Genomic DNA, 18,522 nt, shown 5'->3' on the forward strand with positions numbered 1-18,522 from the left:
AATAGCATGAACTATATAAAGAGTATTTCAGTATTAAATATTTAAATATTAATTATTCTATGGTTCATGTCGTTCATGACAATACTACAATAGTAAGAAACGTTTAATTAGTAATAAATAAGTATAATATGATATTATATTATTCACCTTTGTATATTCACAAGATTTCGGAAATGACTAGACCACTAGACTATTGGCTATTTGGCATTTTATTTTTAAAATCCGATTATAATATTTATGTACCTACCTATATAAATTAATACATTTTTGGTTTGAGTATCTAACAGTTAAAGTATTATCCAAATAAATGAATATACATATTTAAACTGATACAGAGTATGTAGATGCAATCTCATCACAAGTTACTGAAGCAGTAGGTAGGTAAAAAATAGCTAACAAAATTAAAAGTATCATGTACCTAGTTTATACGAAAAAGTAAATATAAATTACGAGTCAATATAAGTCATAACAAGAACACAAGGTCACTTCTAAATCCGACGTTATGTTATTTATATAATTATAATTATCTTGCATAGATAATCCGTATTGCCTTTATTTGTCGAATATCATTTACCTACGGGAATATCGTTTATTATTTTCTCATTTTAAAATTAATAATACGATTAAGTTAAACAGATAAAAATGTATCTATGTGTCTAGGTTTAGGATTAACGATTATAAATTGTATAAAATGCTAACATATGAGTACGAAATGTGACCTAACGTCTTTACATCACGGTTCATGTTCAATGTCAATTAATTAATTATATTAGTAAATATAATATAATATAATATAATTTTATTTCGTACGTATATTACAATATATAAACTGTAAACGTATTGTTGTTGACTATTGATCGTATATTTAGGTTAGGTATACTTATCAAATAAAATGAAAACTACGGCAAATAGATAGAACCGATAAAGGTCCCCCTTCTTCATATTCTATAAAAACAATTTAATTAGGTCTATTAAAAAAAATAAATAGGTATGGGTGTATATAGTATTAGTTTGCGCATACGTTGTTATATTTAGGTAAATAGGTAATAATTATATAGGTACCAATATAGATTCGTCATTACGCAACAACTTGCAACAGTGATACTAACAAGTAGGTATAACACTTTAACATAACAAGTAATTGAAGTTAAGAGTTTAATACAATAATATACATGAGGTTTATACTTTGTAAATTAATTTTTAAAAGTATAATGAATTATTAAATATATTTAGAATTTAAATACTGTTAAGTATAAATTATTGTGTTTTTAAAAATTCGTTGAATTTGCATAGTTAAAACTCCTTAAAATGTGTGAGTGGAGCCTATTTTATTTCGCTATCATATGAGATAAATAAATAATATTTTTATTTTAGTAACTTCCGTAATTAATTTTTCTGACAAGCAATAAAAAAGAATTAATATAGAAAAAGTATTTTAGACTTAATTAATACTAAAATATATCTAAGTGACAACTGACAAGTGCTTTATAACGCGTATTTATGAGTTATGTTAACGTGAAATTCTATCATTGTTATTATTATTTATTTTTTATAAATTAATGATAAAATTATAAATTAACTATAAATATTATAAATATGTCTATAAAAATAGAATTTTTTTTTAACCTAATTATTTTTCTAGACTTCAATATTTTGTTTTTTGAATTATAATCAAATTTATTCTAAAATCATTAATTGGAGTAATATTGCCAATTTTTTAACATTTTACAGGGTGGTGGTAAACTTTCCCGATTGGCGATTTTTAAAAATAGTAAAATCTACCGATGAATCCCGATGGTAAATTCTCTAGGGTCAACATAAATGCGTCCATAAATATTAATTGTTTTATTACCTACTTAATTATATAATTTTATACTTTTAACTTTGCTCCCCCCCTGACTTATATTTCAGCGAGTATCCTTTTCCTGAGTTATTTAAAATTTTATTGTTACACTTACACTATGAATTAGTGAATTAGATTTTTTAACTGAAATGTACATAAAAATCCAGTTACAATGAACAAAATATATATAATAACAACTTTTTAATCGGACTGCCCATTTCGTGAATTGCCAAAAGAACACTACAGTAGTACAGTACCTACCTATACATATTCAATATTGATATATATAGGATAGTTATAAAATTATAAAATTATAGTAAATAGTTATATAAAAATAATTGCAATTAATATAAAAATATAAAATATATACTAGGTAGGATTGATGACGATTTAAAAAAAAACCATATCACAGAAAAATTAAAAATAATTGACTAAACAGACCAACAAATAAATACCTTAAATTTTTTGAAATCTATATATGTTCATATTATCATTAAAATTAAATTTAAATGTTTTTATTTTATAATATATTTTGTTAAATGTATATTCGATTTATTTTATTTGTATTTCGAAATAATTTTATAGCCCACGAAATTTTTAAAATTTAATTAATCGTACTGGAGTAGACCCTGAAAAGTTTATCATCAGGAGAGTAACAATTGCCCATTTGCCTATTTTACAAAACTTGAAAATATTTTGATGCATGTATGAGTATGATGTTAATATGAATACATCAATGTCCAATATATTTAATGGTACCTGTATAGAGTATAATGTAATCTCAATGGAAAATAGGTTCCAAACATTTGGGACAAAGTTATCCGTATTGGGGAAATTATGTCCCATGTCTCAGATATTTAAATTCGTTGATAAACATATATTTTAAGATTCAAAGTTATGATGGACAATTTAATCAAAATTACAGTAATACAGTAATAACACTAATAACAACAAAATATAAAGTTTATTTTATGATTTAAGTTAATTTAAACTTAACTATTGATAGGAAGTTACTTATCGCTCCTATGTACAATGGAGTCAAATACACCTCATACTTGAGTAGGTACTCATTTACCTTGATCAACGGTTCTCAACCGGGGAGAGGGGGAATTTAGAGTCTTCTCGGGAAGAATAAAATGATGAAGGAATATTACGAAAAAATTATGTTATTTTACAATGTGTAAAATTGAAATCACTATAATAGTTTTAGAAAAATATAAAAAGGTCTTAAATTACTCATTAAATTTATTTAATTATTTATATTTTATATTAATATTTTTATTTTTATATATTTAATAATTTTTTTAAATGATGAAAATAATAAGAGTAATTAGTTGTATATTGTATAATATGTAGTTATTTTGTATGATTGATTTGTTCCGCTCATAAAACAAAAATTTGCCTAAACTCTAATTTAAGGAATGAGATTTTAATAAATTTACATGGGGGGCATAGAATGAAAAATGTTAGTAACTTTTGACTTAGATGCTTTAAATTTGAATTCAATGATACTCAGCTTATATTACTAAATATAATATTATACTTTATACTATATTTCAGTGGCGTAATTTGGTCATGTTTGTGGGAGGGGGGATGAAATGTTTTAACATTTTACCTATACCCCCCCTAAAAAAAAGTATTTATCATAAGCACCTTTCAGTGCAATATATTTATGTACGCACGAGGCATGGAATAAATAATTACAAAATATTCACATTTACAAATACTGAATAGGTATTATACTTTCTTAAATTGTCTTATTGGTATCTTCATAACAGTTTAATACTTAACAGTTACAGTTTAGGCTTTTATCACAATAAGAGATCCACTCTACGTGGCTATAAAATATAGACAATTTATAATAATATTATTAGATAAAGAAAAACATAGGTAAATGAAGTTAACCAGTCTTAAAAAAAAAGGTCATGGGGGGGATACGACACCCAAATCCCCCCCCCCCGTAATTACGCCGCTGCTATATTTATAATTCTAAATAGCAATTTATTTTACTATTAATAATATATGATTTAAATAGACGATACTGCGAAAGCAATATATAGGTACAATTAATCTAAAGATTGAGTAGATTCTGGTAAAGTGGTAAATGTTATTACTTAATTACTTATTGCGTTCTAATGGCCTACCTATATAGGTAATACAATAAAATAATATACGGAAGTTCAATTCTCCATAGTTATAAAAAAAAAACTGAAATCGTTTTAGTTTAAATATCCAATTTTGTCAATATTTAAATTTAAAATGTCTAAAAAATAATATGTCTATATATTTTTAAGATTTTTGGATTTCAGTAAAAACTACTTACGAGGAACCTTGAATTTAATTTTTAAGCCATATTTATACAAATTTATCACTGTACATTTTTATAACTTGATGAACTTCAAAAGCTTATACAGTTTACGGTTACACGGGTTACATATTATGTTTTCAGTAAAATCAATTTATCCACCAATAGTATTATTATATTTCTAATAGTATTATTGTAAAATATATTACTGTACTATTTAAGCATTGGTCAGTGACGTATTTATACATTTTTCATGGGAGGAATCTAGATAATTGTCTTAATAACACAGAACGTCAGTATATCGTCGCAATCATTAACTTATTGACTAAATTATATGTTCACAATACTCCCCCCCCTGCTAACACCACTATAAAACAATATAAATGATCAATTTATTACATAAACGTAAAAAAAAAATTGTGTTGCTTGTAGATAATACTAATTTATAGGGACAATTTTGAAAAAACTTATTTTCTTTCAAAGCCCTAGAAAATATAAAAAGTTAAAGAATTTAAGAAAAATAAATCTAAAACAGTTTTATATCAAATATTTAATAAAATATACTTAATAATGAATGCTGATACTCTCTTTAATCAGAAAAATAATATTAAACAAAATTACAGAAAATTTAAAGTCATATATTAACATATCAACATTAAACTAGGTACGCATTTTTCTCTATCAGAAAGCATTCGATAAAAAGTTCGAACAGAAAATTAGAATGTGAAAGGTCTTGCAGACTCCCGATTTAGTATTGGAACTTTGATGAGACTTATACCACAGAATAATATTCTGTGCTTATAGGTACCTACGCTCGAGAAGTCGAGATGCATCAATCTTACCATGAACTTTAAGTTTATTTCAATTCGAAGATACGGATTCTAAATTATCAAGCCATAATCACGAATTGATCGTTTAAGAGCAAAATAAACGGTAATCAAGGTGCCAAGTTAAAAATTTTTTGTGTGACGACGTAAGAAACCAATATGTCATGAAGTCTTACAAGTGGTATTAGGGGCGTGTTTAGAAATTTTTTGGGAGGGGCTGTGGTATTTTTAATTATATTGAACTTCTACAATTTACATATGCAGTGGCGGTCAAACGGGGGGGGATGAGGGGGATAGATCCCCCCCATGGTTTTTTTTTCCTTAATATTTATAACAATTACATATAAATTATAATATGTATATTGTACTATATATAATGTTAATGTATTATATTTTGTTTTAATTTTTCTGAAAATAACGCTTATGAGCGTATATTATTATTATCTTGATTCTAGACTCGTTCTAGGAACAAGGCTGTTATTATTATTAATATTTAGTAATTAGTTGCTTATACAAAATATACGGGAATTACCCAGCTCGGTGATCGTGAATATTCAATAACAACACACTCCTCCTAATTAAGTTTAATTATATTTAACAATAACTTTTCTAGGTTTTCAATGTTTATTTTCGAATGATTATGAATCTGATGGTTTTGATGATTTAGTACATCTTTACCTTCCTACTGATAATTGATATTCAAACTGTAAAAGCAGAATTGAGTTTATGCCGTTTATGGCATACAAAACTTTTACGCTTAGGAAAATCTCCAAAAACAGGACTTGATGCTATCAAGTTATGTAATCATGAATTATTTCCTAATTTGTCTGTTTTATTACAAATGTTTTGCACACTTCCGGTATCAACGGCCACACCAGAAAGAATGTTTTCATGCCTCAAACGATTGAAAACATATTTGAGAAATACTATGGGGGAGGTAAGTTAGCTGTACTTATAATAAAACAATATAATATAATAACCTATAATTGGAATAAGTATTAAGTTAACAGTTCAAATATAAATACATTATAGTTTATAGGTACACTTACTTTAGGTTTTGTTAATTTATTTTATATAGTAAAATTATAACTTGTAAGCATGATTGAACTGTCAATATAATGCTTTGTATATTAGTACATTATGTTAATATATGTATATATATATATTTGTTAATTGTGTAATTTTATTATTCTAGAGTCGTCTCAATGGTTTGGCCACTATGGCTGTTCATCGTGTAATTATAAATATAACTTCCAATGAAGTGTTGGATGAATTAGCAAAAAAAAACAAAAAAATAGATTTAATAATTTTGTTAATATTAGTAATATTACATTGTTATAAATAAAGTAACAATTTACCCGAATTTAAAAAAATTGATATTAGGCATAACCATAAATTATATTTTAATGATTAATAGTAGTGCATATTAAAGAATCACCCTCATCCCCCCCATGACAAAATCATTTGACCGCCACTGTTCATAGGATAGGACTTATTAAATATTTCCTGGATTTCGAGGGGGGCTGAAGCCCCCTCAGCCTTCCATAAATACGCCCCTGAGTGGTAGTATAGTCAATATAAGGTCTGACAGATAGTGAAGGAGTATATATATATATATTATACCTATATTCTTCACTACAGAGACTCGATTTAAGGGTAAGTATTGGTGAACACTGTAAATATAATCGACGAGATTCCATGATCTAGGAAATTATATAATTTACATTTAACCGAGTTTAGACTGTTTAGGGTAAGCCACTAAGCTAGGTAAGGTCAATAGCGTAACATCAGTTAACAAAAAAATTGAACTATGATTGTAAAACGTCGCAATCAGTTATGTAAGATACACAGGAGAAGATTTTAGCATCATCAGCAAAAAGAAGTAAACAGATGGAATATTACTAGACTGAGTTAATAAAATGGTTAAATGGTAGAAGTGGGGATAAATGCATTCCTTGTGCAACACCAGAAGAAACCTTGAACTTTTTGATGAAGTATATAATAAAGAATAATTGTAAATTATCATTTTATGTCTTAAATTTGATTGAAGAAACCATTCAGTATTAGAACTTCCTGAAACTTTACTTATACTGTTAATTGGTTAATTTTAGTTGTTTTGAAGGTCGTGGAATCATTTCCATTTTCAAAATATTATGGGATACAAAAAAGGATAGGTTGAATATGAACAATGAGGTGATTGGGAAAACTTAATTGAAGCGTTTGTAGATTTTGGTGACATTCAGTTGATGAGTAAAATATATATCATTTATAGATTTTCTTATAGATAAATAAAGAGCTTGACCAGTAAATACAAGTAATGGATTTGTATTTATAATATTATTTATATTTTAAATTTAGTTTTGATAACTTAATTTTAAGTAAACACAGATAAGTACAATTCAGTCGTTTAATAAGACTTATAATAATCTTTTAAGGATGGTCCAAACTTTTAAAGTTGATGAGTCAATTTGCATATTTATAAATAATATATAAAATATTTAATAATTATAAAATATGTATCAATTAGTATTAATTCATTATTATGATAATTAGGTTACTTAAATTTATTTTTTAGTAATTAATGTGATGCTTAACATTGTTTTTCAGAAGTAGATTTTTCAATATCAATCAAACATCCAGTGGTAGTTAATCTGGTTCACAATTCTAATTACAAATTGTCATTAATTTAGACCTTATAAAATTCATAGTAGAAAACATTGATTCACAAATATACATGCTTCCAAATAATGACAAAATTTCAAGAGAAAAATTAATATTGAGAATTTTTTATGAACACAGTTTCCAAAATTCTTCAGAAGACAAATTTGTTTTTAATTGAAGAAAACAGTATGCTTGTCAATCTCATTACTCTATTTGAATATCAAAAATATGTACTACAATGTATCTCCAAAGGACAGCTAAAAAAAATAGGCTTCAAAAGCTGCAGGTGGCTCGCGGGTTAGATTACTATTATCTATGTTATCAACTTTTTCACACTTTATTACCACAATCTGCTAAAAAAGCATTTCTTTTTTTTTAAAGTTAACAGAATAAAATGAAAATGATTCATTTGAAGTTTAATAATATGAATTATGAATATCCACATGTACAAATACCATGAACAAATTGAATTTATAATGGTAAAATTGAATTTATTTTTTTTAAATAACAGTACATTGTTTTATATTGAATGTAATAATTAGAGAACATAAATCATTATTAATTTGAGTATTGTGTAAAAATAGTAATAATACCATATACATAATAATTGTTTCTTATCTCATATAAATAGCATGAAATCTACTGTTAAAAGAGTATATTAAAGAATGCAATTAACTTTATTTACCATTAAACAATATTCTAAAAATTAGCACTAACTGATATTACATTTATGCTTTTGCAGCTAAAGCTTGTAAATCGACCATGCACTTTTTAAAACTTTGCTTTTCTTGTTCATTTGTTAATGACTTAAGAACATTTTCAATGATCCAGTTAACCATGTGTCTTTGTTGTACAGAACGTGTCAAGTTAGCCAAATCCAGTTGATAATCCAAACGCCTTTTTACCTTTAAATAAATGAAAATATTATAGATAATTTAAAATACTTTTATACTATTAAAAATAGTACTTGGTTGTAAGCTTGAAGAGCTCGTTCACGGTAAATAGCTTCTAACTGAATAGCTACGTTCTCCCTCTTTGCTTGAATTACATGTTGCTGAGCTTCAGTTCTCCATACTTCTGTTTTTTGGTTTTCAATGTTTTCTTTTAAACCATCAATTTCACCTTTACGACTAGAATTACACGATGCTTCGTATTCCTAAATAAAATAATAGATTATTTAGTTATTAACTTTTAACAATTTAATATAAATAATTACAATAAATACATACATCAATCTCTTTATCAAGGAAATTAGCTAAAGGTGTTCCAAATTTTTTCCATCCAATGTAAAACAAACCAACAGTAGCCAATACATAAGGGAATTCATGTTCAACTACCCAAATTTCTTTACTCAATAAATAAGTTGTAACACCAGCAGCAAGAACATATGGACCTGGAAACAAATTTTGTTTTCATCAAAACATATTATAATATAATAATTAAGTTATTGCATAAACGATTATAAAATAAAAAGTAATTTAAAATATTAATTAAATAATAAGTTATAAAATATAATATATTCTTTTATTGCTGAATAGTGAATACATAATATACATTAAGAGGACACCATACTAGGATACATTGTTTCCATCTTATAAACATACTACATATTAAATTTTTGTTTACTAGAATCAATAGTGTAATTAGCTTAAATATTAAAATGAAATTATCTATTACTAAACTTAAAGGTTAGAACATTTCTAAATATAAATTATTTTATACTCATAACTTGCTTAAAAATTAAAATACTGTAAAAAGCCGACTAGAGAAACAGATAAAGATAATATTATCATATTTACGTATCATAATAGGTCATTTCATTCTAATATTTAGCTAAATACTCAAAAGTGATTCTATTGAACAAAATTAGATTTTTGTAAAACAACACATACAAGTGTGGTGACCTATTAACACGTCCTAATAATAATAATTTGTGCTTCATTTCAAAAATCATATTATCAATATCAAATTTAGATTTATAATAATCTAATCAATTTGCCTGTATTATTACATTCAGTCAAATGCTATGAACATGTTAATGATAATGATGAATTAGTAACAGGTAATAATTTAGATTTATTATAATTATTAAATATTATTTTAAAATACCTTTAGAGATTAACTATATTGTAATTACTACTAATCTAGGAATGTTTTTCACAAGTTTTGTAGTATTTAAAAAAACTACTAAACACCTACTAGCTACTGTACAGCCAAGCAGTTATCTATATGGTCATTTCTTTTTTTTTTTTTGGTACTTGTTTGTTATCGCCTTGCCAGAATGCTGTAAAAATTGTATTCATTTCCTAAAATAGATCATCTATCACAAGCATATACATTGAGGCGCCACACGTGGATATGTTGTTTTCATCTTACAAACGTATACCATGGCAAATTTTTATTCAGTAGAATCATTTTGAATGATTAGCTTAAATATTTGAGTGAAATGGCCTATTCTCAAACATAAAGGTAAGAACATTATCTGTGTTCTCTCGTCAAATTTTATAATATTTTAATTTTAAAATAAGTTATATATTTATAATAAATATATAAAATATTACACTTCAAAAATTTTCTTAGCTTGCTTAAAAATTAAAATATTATAAGACACTGACTAGCAAAAATAGATAGTATTTATACCTTGAACTAGGCAATAGGTTAATAATGTTAATATACTCTAATACTTAAGCTAACTTCAGGGTCGGACTGACCCTCTGGCTAGTTTGGGCCCTCAGACTTCATGTTCATTTTTTAAAATTAAATATATTAGGTACCATTGATTTAGTAATGTAGTAATATTCTAGCAAGAGCCAGCCTGCATTCCCCGCTATTATTATTAATATATAGTTAGTTCAGTTGTGTACGTGCGATCAATGCTTATGATCGGCGTCGTCGCAAATTGTTTAATTGTCTCAAATTTAAATTGTTAAATCATATCAAAAATAAACTGGGCATGCGACAGGACATGGTATTACAACGATTGATGACTGATAGCTAGACACTCAATTAAAATTTTCAAACTTTTACACCGAATGATAAATGATAACTGATAAGTTATAGAAAAACTGTAAACACGCAAATACGGTAATCGATTTTATTACATTTTTAGTGACCAATTTCTAGACACCTGATCACCATTCCCTACCGATTCACTAAACCACCTTGATGGCGGTTTCTACACACCGGAATCAAGTTTCACCAGCCAGTAGATTAAAAAAACGATTTATAAGAAATTCAAAGTTACTTAGTGATTGCATTTGCTTGGATCCAAAAATTTTAGTTCTATAAAAAATAAAGTACCTGCAAATTGCAAATGCATTACTAGAACTTACACTAGTTACACTTCTAACAACTATTGATAGAAATACACTAGCATAATATGATATATGAATTAGGTACAACAATTCGCTTTACAGTTTAACTCTATTACTAAAACTTTAAAAACACATTCATATTTTTAACTAAAGAGTCCTCCTATTTATGAAGATGAACTAGATTTAGTCCAAGACCAAGCATCATTTGTTGATTCATCCAATAATTATTAATTGTAAGACATGTAATAACTGCATGTTTACGGTGTGCCTTCAATGTATTACATAAAATAGTTCAACACTCGGGTTGTTTTAACAATATATATTATGCATATAAATTTGTATTAACATTATCATGTACCCAAGTTACTTGTGAAAGATTATTTTCGAAATTAAAAAATATTAAAACAAAATTAAGATCAGCTATTTCCCAAGAAACAATGGAAGCATTGTTATTGATGAATATTGAAAGAAATTTTAAAGTTGATAAAGAAAGTGCAATTGATACTGTTGGAAAGAGTTCTAGTGAATTATCTTAATACTAGTTGTTTTAAATTTGAATTATGAAAAAAAAATTAATTTTAATTTTTAATTAGCTATTTATTTACGTTTTTTGTTTTAATTGTTTCATGTTTGTTAAGGTCGAACAAATTTTTATAAATTGTTTTATTTATAAATAATAATTTATTTAATCTATATGTATTATTTAAAGTGCACGGTGTTCCTATATAAAGTATTACATTTTTTTTCTATAATTTTTATTATTATATAATTTATGTATTTTTTTTTTCATTACATTTAATTATTATCTTAATTAAATACAAAAATTAACAAGTAAAGAGCGGAGCTAACAATTTTTAGTATAAAAATTAGGGCACCTTGTTCATATTGCAGACTGGGCCTTTTAACGCCAGTCCGACCCTGGCTAACTTAGCTAATAATATAAATTTACAAGACAGATAAAACATGGAACATAACAAAAATACAACATTCTCTTAGGTAAAAGAAGTTATTTTATAAGCATATATGTTACTTTTTATTCAGTTGATTTACAATTAAAATAGGGAGTTACATGAAGTATAACAAGCAAATAAAACTACCAGGTATAAAAAGTAAAAAAAAATATTAGAAGTTTTGAAATATTTATTTAATTAGTCTGAATGTATACGAGGAAAATAGTATAGGAAAAAATGTATATCATCTAATAGAGAAACAATTTATATATTTACCTGTGACTCCAGTCTTTTTGTAAAATACTTCAAACCACTCTTCGGGCACGAACAAATACCTAGTTTTGGCAGGTTCTTCTAACCTCACCATTCTGGGAAAATTCACAAGATCACGTTCGGGTCCGTCATATGGATTTGGTTGAGGTTGACCATTGGGTTTTGGGAACCCTGGTACAATGATTGATTCATTAGTGGTAGCGACCGCCGGTTTGGTTTGTGTGGTGCGTACGGCACTAGCACACAGTGGTGCTGCTCGGAACAGTTCTGTAAAAACCACATTTTAAACAAAATCATTTGAATGTGTAATATAAAGAATATTTACCTGAACGAAGAGCTAATCTGGATAACATAGCTAGTAGTTAATTTTTCGCCTGTGCCTTAAACTAATAATCGAAAAATCAATCACGATCTCGCGGAAACGACGATGGAAGATGTAAATGATGGTGTACGGGTGAAATGATATTAGAAATTTTGGTAAGGTCAACAACGATACGATTGAAAAACAGCTGTTTAAAATTTAAAACCAGCTTAATGAATACCATGAACAAGATAGATAAGAATTCTGAGGTTATCACAAATTCACAAATGTTGCCAATGTGAGACGATGTTATTTATTTTATTATATAATCTTTTTTATGATTATGAATAAGTATATTAATTCCGTAGACTATAGAGAAAGAGCAATAAGCATTGTTATTTTTTATTAGTCCACCAAGCGCGTAATTACTTATTATGTATCCCCAAATTTTTTAAAGGTATTAATAGGTTGAATTTAGCATATTTGGTTGTGTTTGATAGTTATTAAATCATTTAAATGCAAGCTTCAATTGGCCAAATTATCTTACGCTAGTTGATTAACTTTAATACTACGAATAGTTTTTAGGGACTGTTTACAGGTGGTTTTTTGCGATAATTTAAACAACTTTATTATTGGTAAGTTAGAGGTTACCCAATAATTTTTGAAGTTTTGTCGCTTATGAAATACAAAAACTAATGGTTTTTCATACTTATTGTTTAAATTAAAAACATTATTATACATAATTTAATATTTATATCACGATCACATATTCTGTGTTATGAAACTATGATAATTATTAATTAATAATTACACTATCGACATGACAATGATAAGAAAATGTATGTTTCTATGATATTACCTAGGTAATGGGTGGGTTATTTAAGTTATAATCATGGACATATTAATATGTCTATGGTTATAAATTATAATACATAATACATATTACATATTTTATATTTATTCTTTCATTTAATTATACTTGTTAATTTAAGTGAAATCATTATTAATGAACCCCAAAATAAATTGAATTATTATTTTTAGCTTAACCATGGGTTGGAATATTTACAAATTGTTGTGTTGCTGTGGCAGTTCTAATGAATCAACTAGAGTAGATTTGGTAAAATAATTTTAATATTTATTTTTACTTTATAAACATAATATGTCAAGATCTTTTTAGGCAATTGTCCGAGAGCAACAAGCTGCTGCTGCTGAAAAACGATTAAAAGAACAAGAAAGTCGAGGCATTAAAAATCCAGATCGTGTCAAACGTATGCAACGAGAACAACAAAAACGTGATGAAGAATCTAGCAGAAATGCTAATATGGGAACAAGTACTGGATTAAAGGTATCAAATAATTATTCTATCATACTAAAAAAAATAAAATTAAAATATATAAAATAAAAGTTTTTATATTTTTGTAACTTTGAGCATCTAGTCATCTGTGATTTATAATTATAAGTTTTATATTACCTATTTACTTAAAATAATACTTTTAGTTATAATCATTAATCAGACTTGGATCGAAGATTTTTTTTGAAATAGTTATAATGATAATGAATAAAATTATAATCCAGGATAATATTCAAAATAAGAGTTTGGCCTATCTTCTTAAACCAAGTCTATCCTTTAATTAAATTTTAATTTTAGAAATGTAGAACCTGAACTAAGTATTACTATAATAGTAATAATTACCAAGTCATACAGCTAGGAAGTTTATTGAATTATTTTCTATTCTCAATTTTACATATAATATGATTATATTCAATATTGTTTCAGTGGCAAGTCAGTTAATTGTTCAAAACATTGAAGTTTATATTTCCATCCAAAAAATATGTATTTATGTATTTATTTATTAATATATTAAATTACCTATATTTTTAATTACTGTATGTAATAATTTATGTATATAACATGTAATATTCATCTAGTTATAATTTTAGTTTATTGAAATATGTTTTTTTCTGTTTCTTATTAATATATTTTATTTTTTTTATTGTTTTACTATTATACTATAATATTATATATCACAAACAAATTAAAAACATTGTCTAAAAAATTAACAATATAAATATTTAAAATTAAATTATATTGTACATTTATTATTTTGTTTTACCTAATTTAAAAATATTTCATTAATATATTTTAATTCTAATAAATGAGATCCGAAGCGAAGGATTTTGGGTGTTTTAATTGTATTTTCCCTATTGATTTTTTTTTATATACACAGAAATATAATGATAGATCCTGATGATGTCCTAAATATTACTAATTAACGTAAAAAACAACCTTAAATATTTTAAATAAAGCATAAAAAAATACCTATTGTATATAACTTAACTGTAACCCTCTCCCCTCCCCCTGTGGCTATGCCACTGAGTAAAATGGATCAAATACTAACTCAAACTTTTAAAATATAGTATAAATATGGTTTAGGGTCAATTTTGAATATCAGATTTTCATTGTTCATTGAAAAATGATAATGCAATGTGACTGATCTATTTATAGTCAGAATATTTTCTTTCAAGGTGTTTGTGGATGTAAATATATAATATGTACGATAGTAAAATTAAAACAAAATTTGAATTGTAAAATAGCTTTTTTAATATATTGTAAGTACAAATAGATAATACAAAATATTCAAAAAGAAATAGTTTTGTGATTATCATCACAGGTAATATTTAATATTAAAAATTATTGGTTATTATAATAATTTGAGTTAAATACAGTTATACATTAAATAAAATTATTTATAATTTGATTTATCAGGAGTACTAGGCATTTGTGTCATATTTGAATTTATTTCTGAAAAATCAATTACAAGATGCTGTTTAGATGGAATGTGTTGTCTGGTTGATACACCTGATGCTTTAAACATCCTTTTAGCGGCAACCATTTCTGGCTTAAAGCTATACTTATCAGACATATACACTATTTCTTTGATACCTGCTTGAATAATTATTTTTGCACATTCATTACATGGAAAAAGCGCAACATACATCGTACAATTATGTACATCCATAGAATTTTTATTTAACACAGCATTCATTTCAGCATGGCATACTGAAAATAAGATAATAATCAAATTTATTATTTTATTTGCACAAACCCTTAGTAGAAATATAAAATATATTTTGTATCTGTGGTACAACATGAAAAAATAATAATATTACTACTTGCCATAGAAATATTTGTTGTCTAACTTTGAAGGATTATTTTTACACCATGGAAAATCGTCATCATTACAACCAATAGGCATTCCATTATATCCTGTACCAACAATTTTTTTGTCCGGGGTAACAATACAAGCACCCACTTGTGTTACAGGATCTTTACTACGTTTAGCAACCAGGAATGCTGTTGCCATAAAAAAGTCATCCCAGTTTAAAAAATCTTTTCGCTTACTACATGAGTATAAATGTAAAATATTAGACAATTAAATTTATATTATACTTAATAATCTTACTCATTTGAAAATTGTTGTGTTTCTATACTAGTATTATTTGCTGTAACATCATAATATTGCCTGGTTTCATTAATTAAGCAAGTTTCAGTTTCAGATTTATTGTCATTAATTTTATGTTCCATATTATATATAACCAGCTATTTTGGTATCTAAAACATCAATATCTAATTAGTTTTTTTAGTATTATAAACACAAGTATAAAATATATATAAATCATAAATATCATATACAAAAAACAAGTGTTGAGTTAGAAACCTCAAGATCAGTTGACATTGCAAATGATCATTATTTTGCCACCACAGTTACAGTAACATAATTTATTATATTTTAACAAAAAACAATAATTTAGAAATTAAAATTATATGAATTAAATATATTTTATTATTTTGTATTTATAGTCAAATTATTATTATTTATTCTATACTTTAAATGTTCAACCATTAATGTAATTAAGAAATTCAACTACCTAACTGGACTATAGTATTATTTATTGTTAGTTAATATTAAATAATATATTTTTTACATTCACAATAACAATATAATCTTAAATAGTCTAATGATATCCAATAAATATTTTAAATATTTTAAATTTATTTGAGATTGATTGTATTTATTTACGTGTTAATTGTACAACAAAAAAGGACGAATACTTACAGTGCATGTGGGATTTATATAGTTAATATAATAATGCTTTGTATGAAGTTTCAGTCGTTTCACCAAAATTAAATTATTTAATTATTTATTATTGTTTTACATTTAAAATGTAAATACCTGTAAGTTGCTTGAAGACTGTGATATAAACACTGCAGAGCAGATGTTATTGATAATTGATAATTTATATTTGTATAATTTAATACTTTATCAGATAACGGTTATTAAAATAAAATATTATTATGATTAGATCCGTCATTTACCGTTATCTTTCTAAGGAATAAGACATTCAATAAGTACGCTAAAAACATATTGTACTAACATTACTAACATCGTGGTAATGTCACTGGTGCCCACGGATATAGATATCTATAGTATCTATATCCGTGCTGGTGCCCATTCAAAACGACAGACGCCAGGCACTGGCTTCACAATTTCACATGTTACATTCTATGTTATCATGACCAAGCAATGATCATTGATCTGTCATTATCAATTTATTTATTTATCGTATAGTTTATCATCATGGTCATCGGGTAACGGGTTATTTTTAGATTTTAGTTTATACTTTTTTATAATACATTTACATAATAGTCTGATTCAAAAATCAAAATGTACAACCAGTGTCCACTGTCTATATAGTATAATTCGATATGGCGTCATACGTAGTATAACTATTGTTACGCATAATTCTGTGGTAATTTTGTATTAAGGTTCTAGTCTAATACAGATTATAATTTATAAGTCGGGTACCTACGTTTCACTAATATATCGTAAATTCGTAAATGTAATGTATACTACTATCCATATTGTGAATTTCACAAATATAATTTCTTGAACACTTGGTTTTGGGCCGATATTCCTTGAAAATCAATCTGTCGGATCACGGCTGTGTAATATTATTCATATTACATCAACAAGTTTATCACAAGACATTTAAACAATTATATAGGTAGACTGTTAGATTTTTTTCTCAACTAGTTTAGCCATGAACTAAGTAAATAATAATTAATAATATGAGTAACGCGGTTCTACATGTCACCTACTTTCGCCTTAGATGGTCATTATTAAATAAGTACCTAATAATAAAAAACAATCTTACTAGTCTTAGAACATGTTCTATTATGCAGTAAGTCAGATCTACTTATACCCGTTTCATGGTGAGCAACAAGCTATCATTGCTATCAATCGAATACGCTGTTGCCCATCCCAATTTTAAGTAGGTATTTTGTATTTTACAGTTGACCTACTTAAGTTTAGCAATAAAAATCAATGATTTTATAAATATAAGTAAAAAATTGGGTATTCCATTGAGGACCTTGATAAATTTTCAATTTCAGTGTGTTTAAGGGGCCATTCTCTCTTTTTCCGTTTATATCCCACTATAATATAGGAAAAAGATATTCTGTATTTCTACGATTACGAGTCTTTAGATCAGTTTAGGGAAAAGGCATTTATTATATATTTTAGGAAGAAGAATATTTCCTGTGCATTGACCGGATAGTTTTAAATATTTTAAATCTTTTATAAATAAAAACATGTTTTAATTTAAATTAACTTCCGAACTTATTAAAAAAAATGAATATATTAAAAATCTATCTGGCTAATGCACAGGAAATAATCATTTTTATAAAATATAATATTATAAAATAGGGCACATATGCCCTAAATTGAACCAGATATTCGTAATCGCGGAAATACGGAATATTTTTGTTCTCATCCTCATACTATGCACAAGATAGGCAAAGAAAACAAATATCGATTTGACCATTTATGACATTTATGTATTACATTTTTATCATAGGTACAAGTCGTAGTAAATGATGAAGAAAATTTAAATTTGATAAACTGAATATCAACGTGTCTGTTACTTTCTAAAAAGTAAAAGTTATAAACTTATAACTATAGTCAAATTTTAGAGGGTTTTTAATTT

General features: G+C 26.0%; 3 protein-coding genes across 7 annotated transcripts; 1 reads left to right on the forward strand and 2 right to left on the reverse strand.

Moving 5' to 3' along the window:
• Positions 1 to 8,106: 8,106 nt before the first annotated feature.
• LOC132930623 (ATP synthase subunit b, mitochondrial) lies at positions 8,107 to 12,660 on the reverse strand. Its single transcript, XM_060996592.1, has 5 exons — positions 12,499 to 12,660; positions 12,177 to 12,440; positions 8,866 to 9,029; positions 8,604 to 8,792; positions 8,107 to 8,541 (listed from the first exon to the last, which is right to left on the reverse strand). The coding sequence occupies exons 1-5, from the start codon at positions 12,524 to 12,526 to the stop codon at positions 8,365 to 8,367; spliced, it is 822 nt and encodes a 273-aa protein (XP_060852575.1). The 5' UTR covers positions 12,527 to 12,660; the 3' UTR covers positions 8,107 to 8,364.
• A 120-nt stretch (positions 12,661 to 12,780) lies between these two features.
• LOC132930648 (uncharacterized) lies at positions 12,781 to 14,650 on the forward strand. 3 transcript variants are annotated; one of them, XM_060996650.1, is made up of 4 exons: positions 12,781 to 12,931; positions 13,516 to 13,591; positions 13,652 to 13,819; positions 14,252 to 14,650. In XM_060996650.1, exons 2-4 carry the CDS (start codon positions 13,523 to 13,525, stop codon positions 14,264 to 14,266), a joined length of 252 nt encoding a protein of 83 aa, XP_060852633.1. In that variant the 5' UTR covers positions 12,781 to 12,931; positions 13,516 to 13,522; the 3' UTR covers positions 14,267 to 14,650. The 3 variants fall into 3 exon arrangements, with proteins under 3 accessions (XP_060852633.1, XP_060852623.1, XP_060852616.1); XM_060996640.1 differs by lacking the exon at positions 12,781 to 12,931 and adding an exon at positions 12,938 to 13,109; XM_060996633.1 differs by lacking the exon at positions 12,781 to 12,931 and adding an exon at positions 13,297 to 13,337.
• Positions 14,651 to 15,052: 402 nt separating this feature from the next.
• LOC132930629 (deoxycytidylate deaminase-like) lies at positions 15,053 to 17,023 on the reverse strand. 3 transcript variants are annotated; one of them, XM_060996622.1, is made up of 4 exons: positions 16,912 to 17,023; positions 15,939 to 16,087; positions 15,653 to 15,876; positions 15,053 to 15,535 (listed from the first exon to the last, which is right to left on the reverse strand). In XM_060996622.1, exons 2-4 carry the CDS (start codon positions 16,058 to 16,060, stop codon positions 15,219 to 15,221), a joined length of 663 nt encoding a protein of 220 aa, XP_060852605.1. In that variant the 5' UTR covers positions 16,061 to 16,087; positions 16,912 to 17,023; the 3' UTR covers positions 15,053 to 15,218. The 3 variants fall into 3 exon arrangements, with proteins under 3 accessions (XP_060852605.1, XP_060852597.1, XP_060852588.1); XM_060996614.1 differs by having other exon boundaries at positions 16,710 to 17,021; XM_060996605.1 differs by having other exon boundaries at positions 16,593 to 17,021.
• Between the last annotated feature and the right edge of the window lie 1,499 nt (positions 17,024 to 18,522).

Source organism: Rhopalosiphum padi, chromosome 1 (assembly GCF_020882245.1).
Source record: "Rhopalosiphum padi isolate XX-2018 chromosome 1, ASM2088224v1, whole genome shotgun sequence".
Taxonomy (NCBI): Eukaryota; Metazoa; Arthropoda; class Insecta; order Hemiptera; family Aphididae; genus Rhopalosiphum; species Rhopalosiphum padi.

Bases quoted from the DNA above. Each gene is read 5' to 3' on its own strand.
- LOC132930623 (XM_060996592.1), bottom strand. From the start codon at position 12,526: ATGTTATCCAGATTAGCTCTTCGTTCAG. The intron at 8,793-8,865 runs GTATGTATTTAT...TATTTTATTTAG, and splicing joins TCCTTGATAAAGAGATTGAT to GAATACGAAGCATCGTGTAA. The intron at 8,542-8,603 runs GTACTATTTTTA...ATTTATTTAAAG, and splicing joins CTCTTCAAGCTTACAACCAA to GTAAAAAGGCGTTTGGATTA.
- LOC132930648 (XM_060996633.1), top strand. From the start codon at position 13,312: ATGTATGTTTCTATGATATTACCTAG. The intron at 13,338-13,515 runs GTAATGGGTGGG...TATTATTTTTAG, and splicing joins GTTTCTATGATATTACCTAG to CTTAACCATGGGTTGGAATA. The intron at 13,592-13,651 runs GTAAAATAATTT...AGATCTTTTTAG, and splicing joins AATCAACTAGAGTAGATTTG to GCAATTGTCCGAGAGCAACA.
- LOC132930629 (XM_060996622.1), bottom strand. From the start codon at position 16,060: ATGGAACATAAAATTAATGACAATAAATCTGAAACTGAAACTTGCTTA. The intron at 15,877-15,938 runs GTAAGATTATTA...ATACTCATGTAG, and splicing joins ACACAACAATTTTCAAATGA to TAAGCGAAAAGATTTTTTAA. The intron at 15,536-15,652 runs GCAAGTAGTAAT...TCTTATTTTCAG, and splicing joins AGACAACAAATATTTCTATG to TATGCCATGCTGAAATGAAT.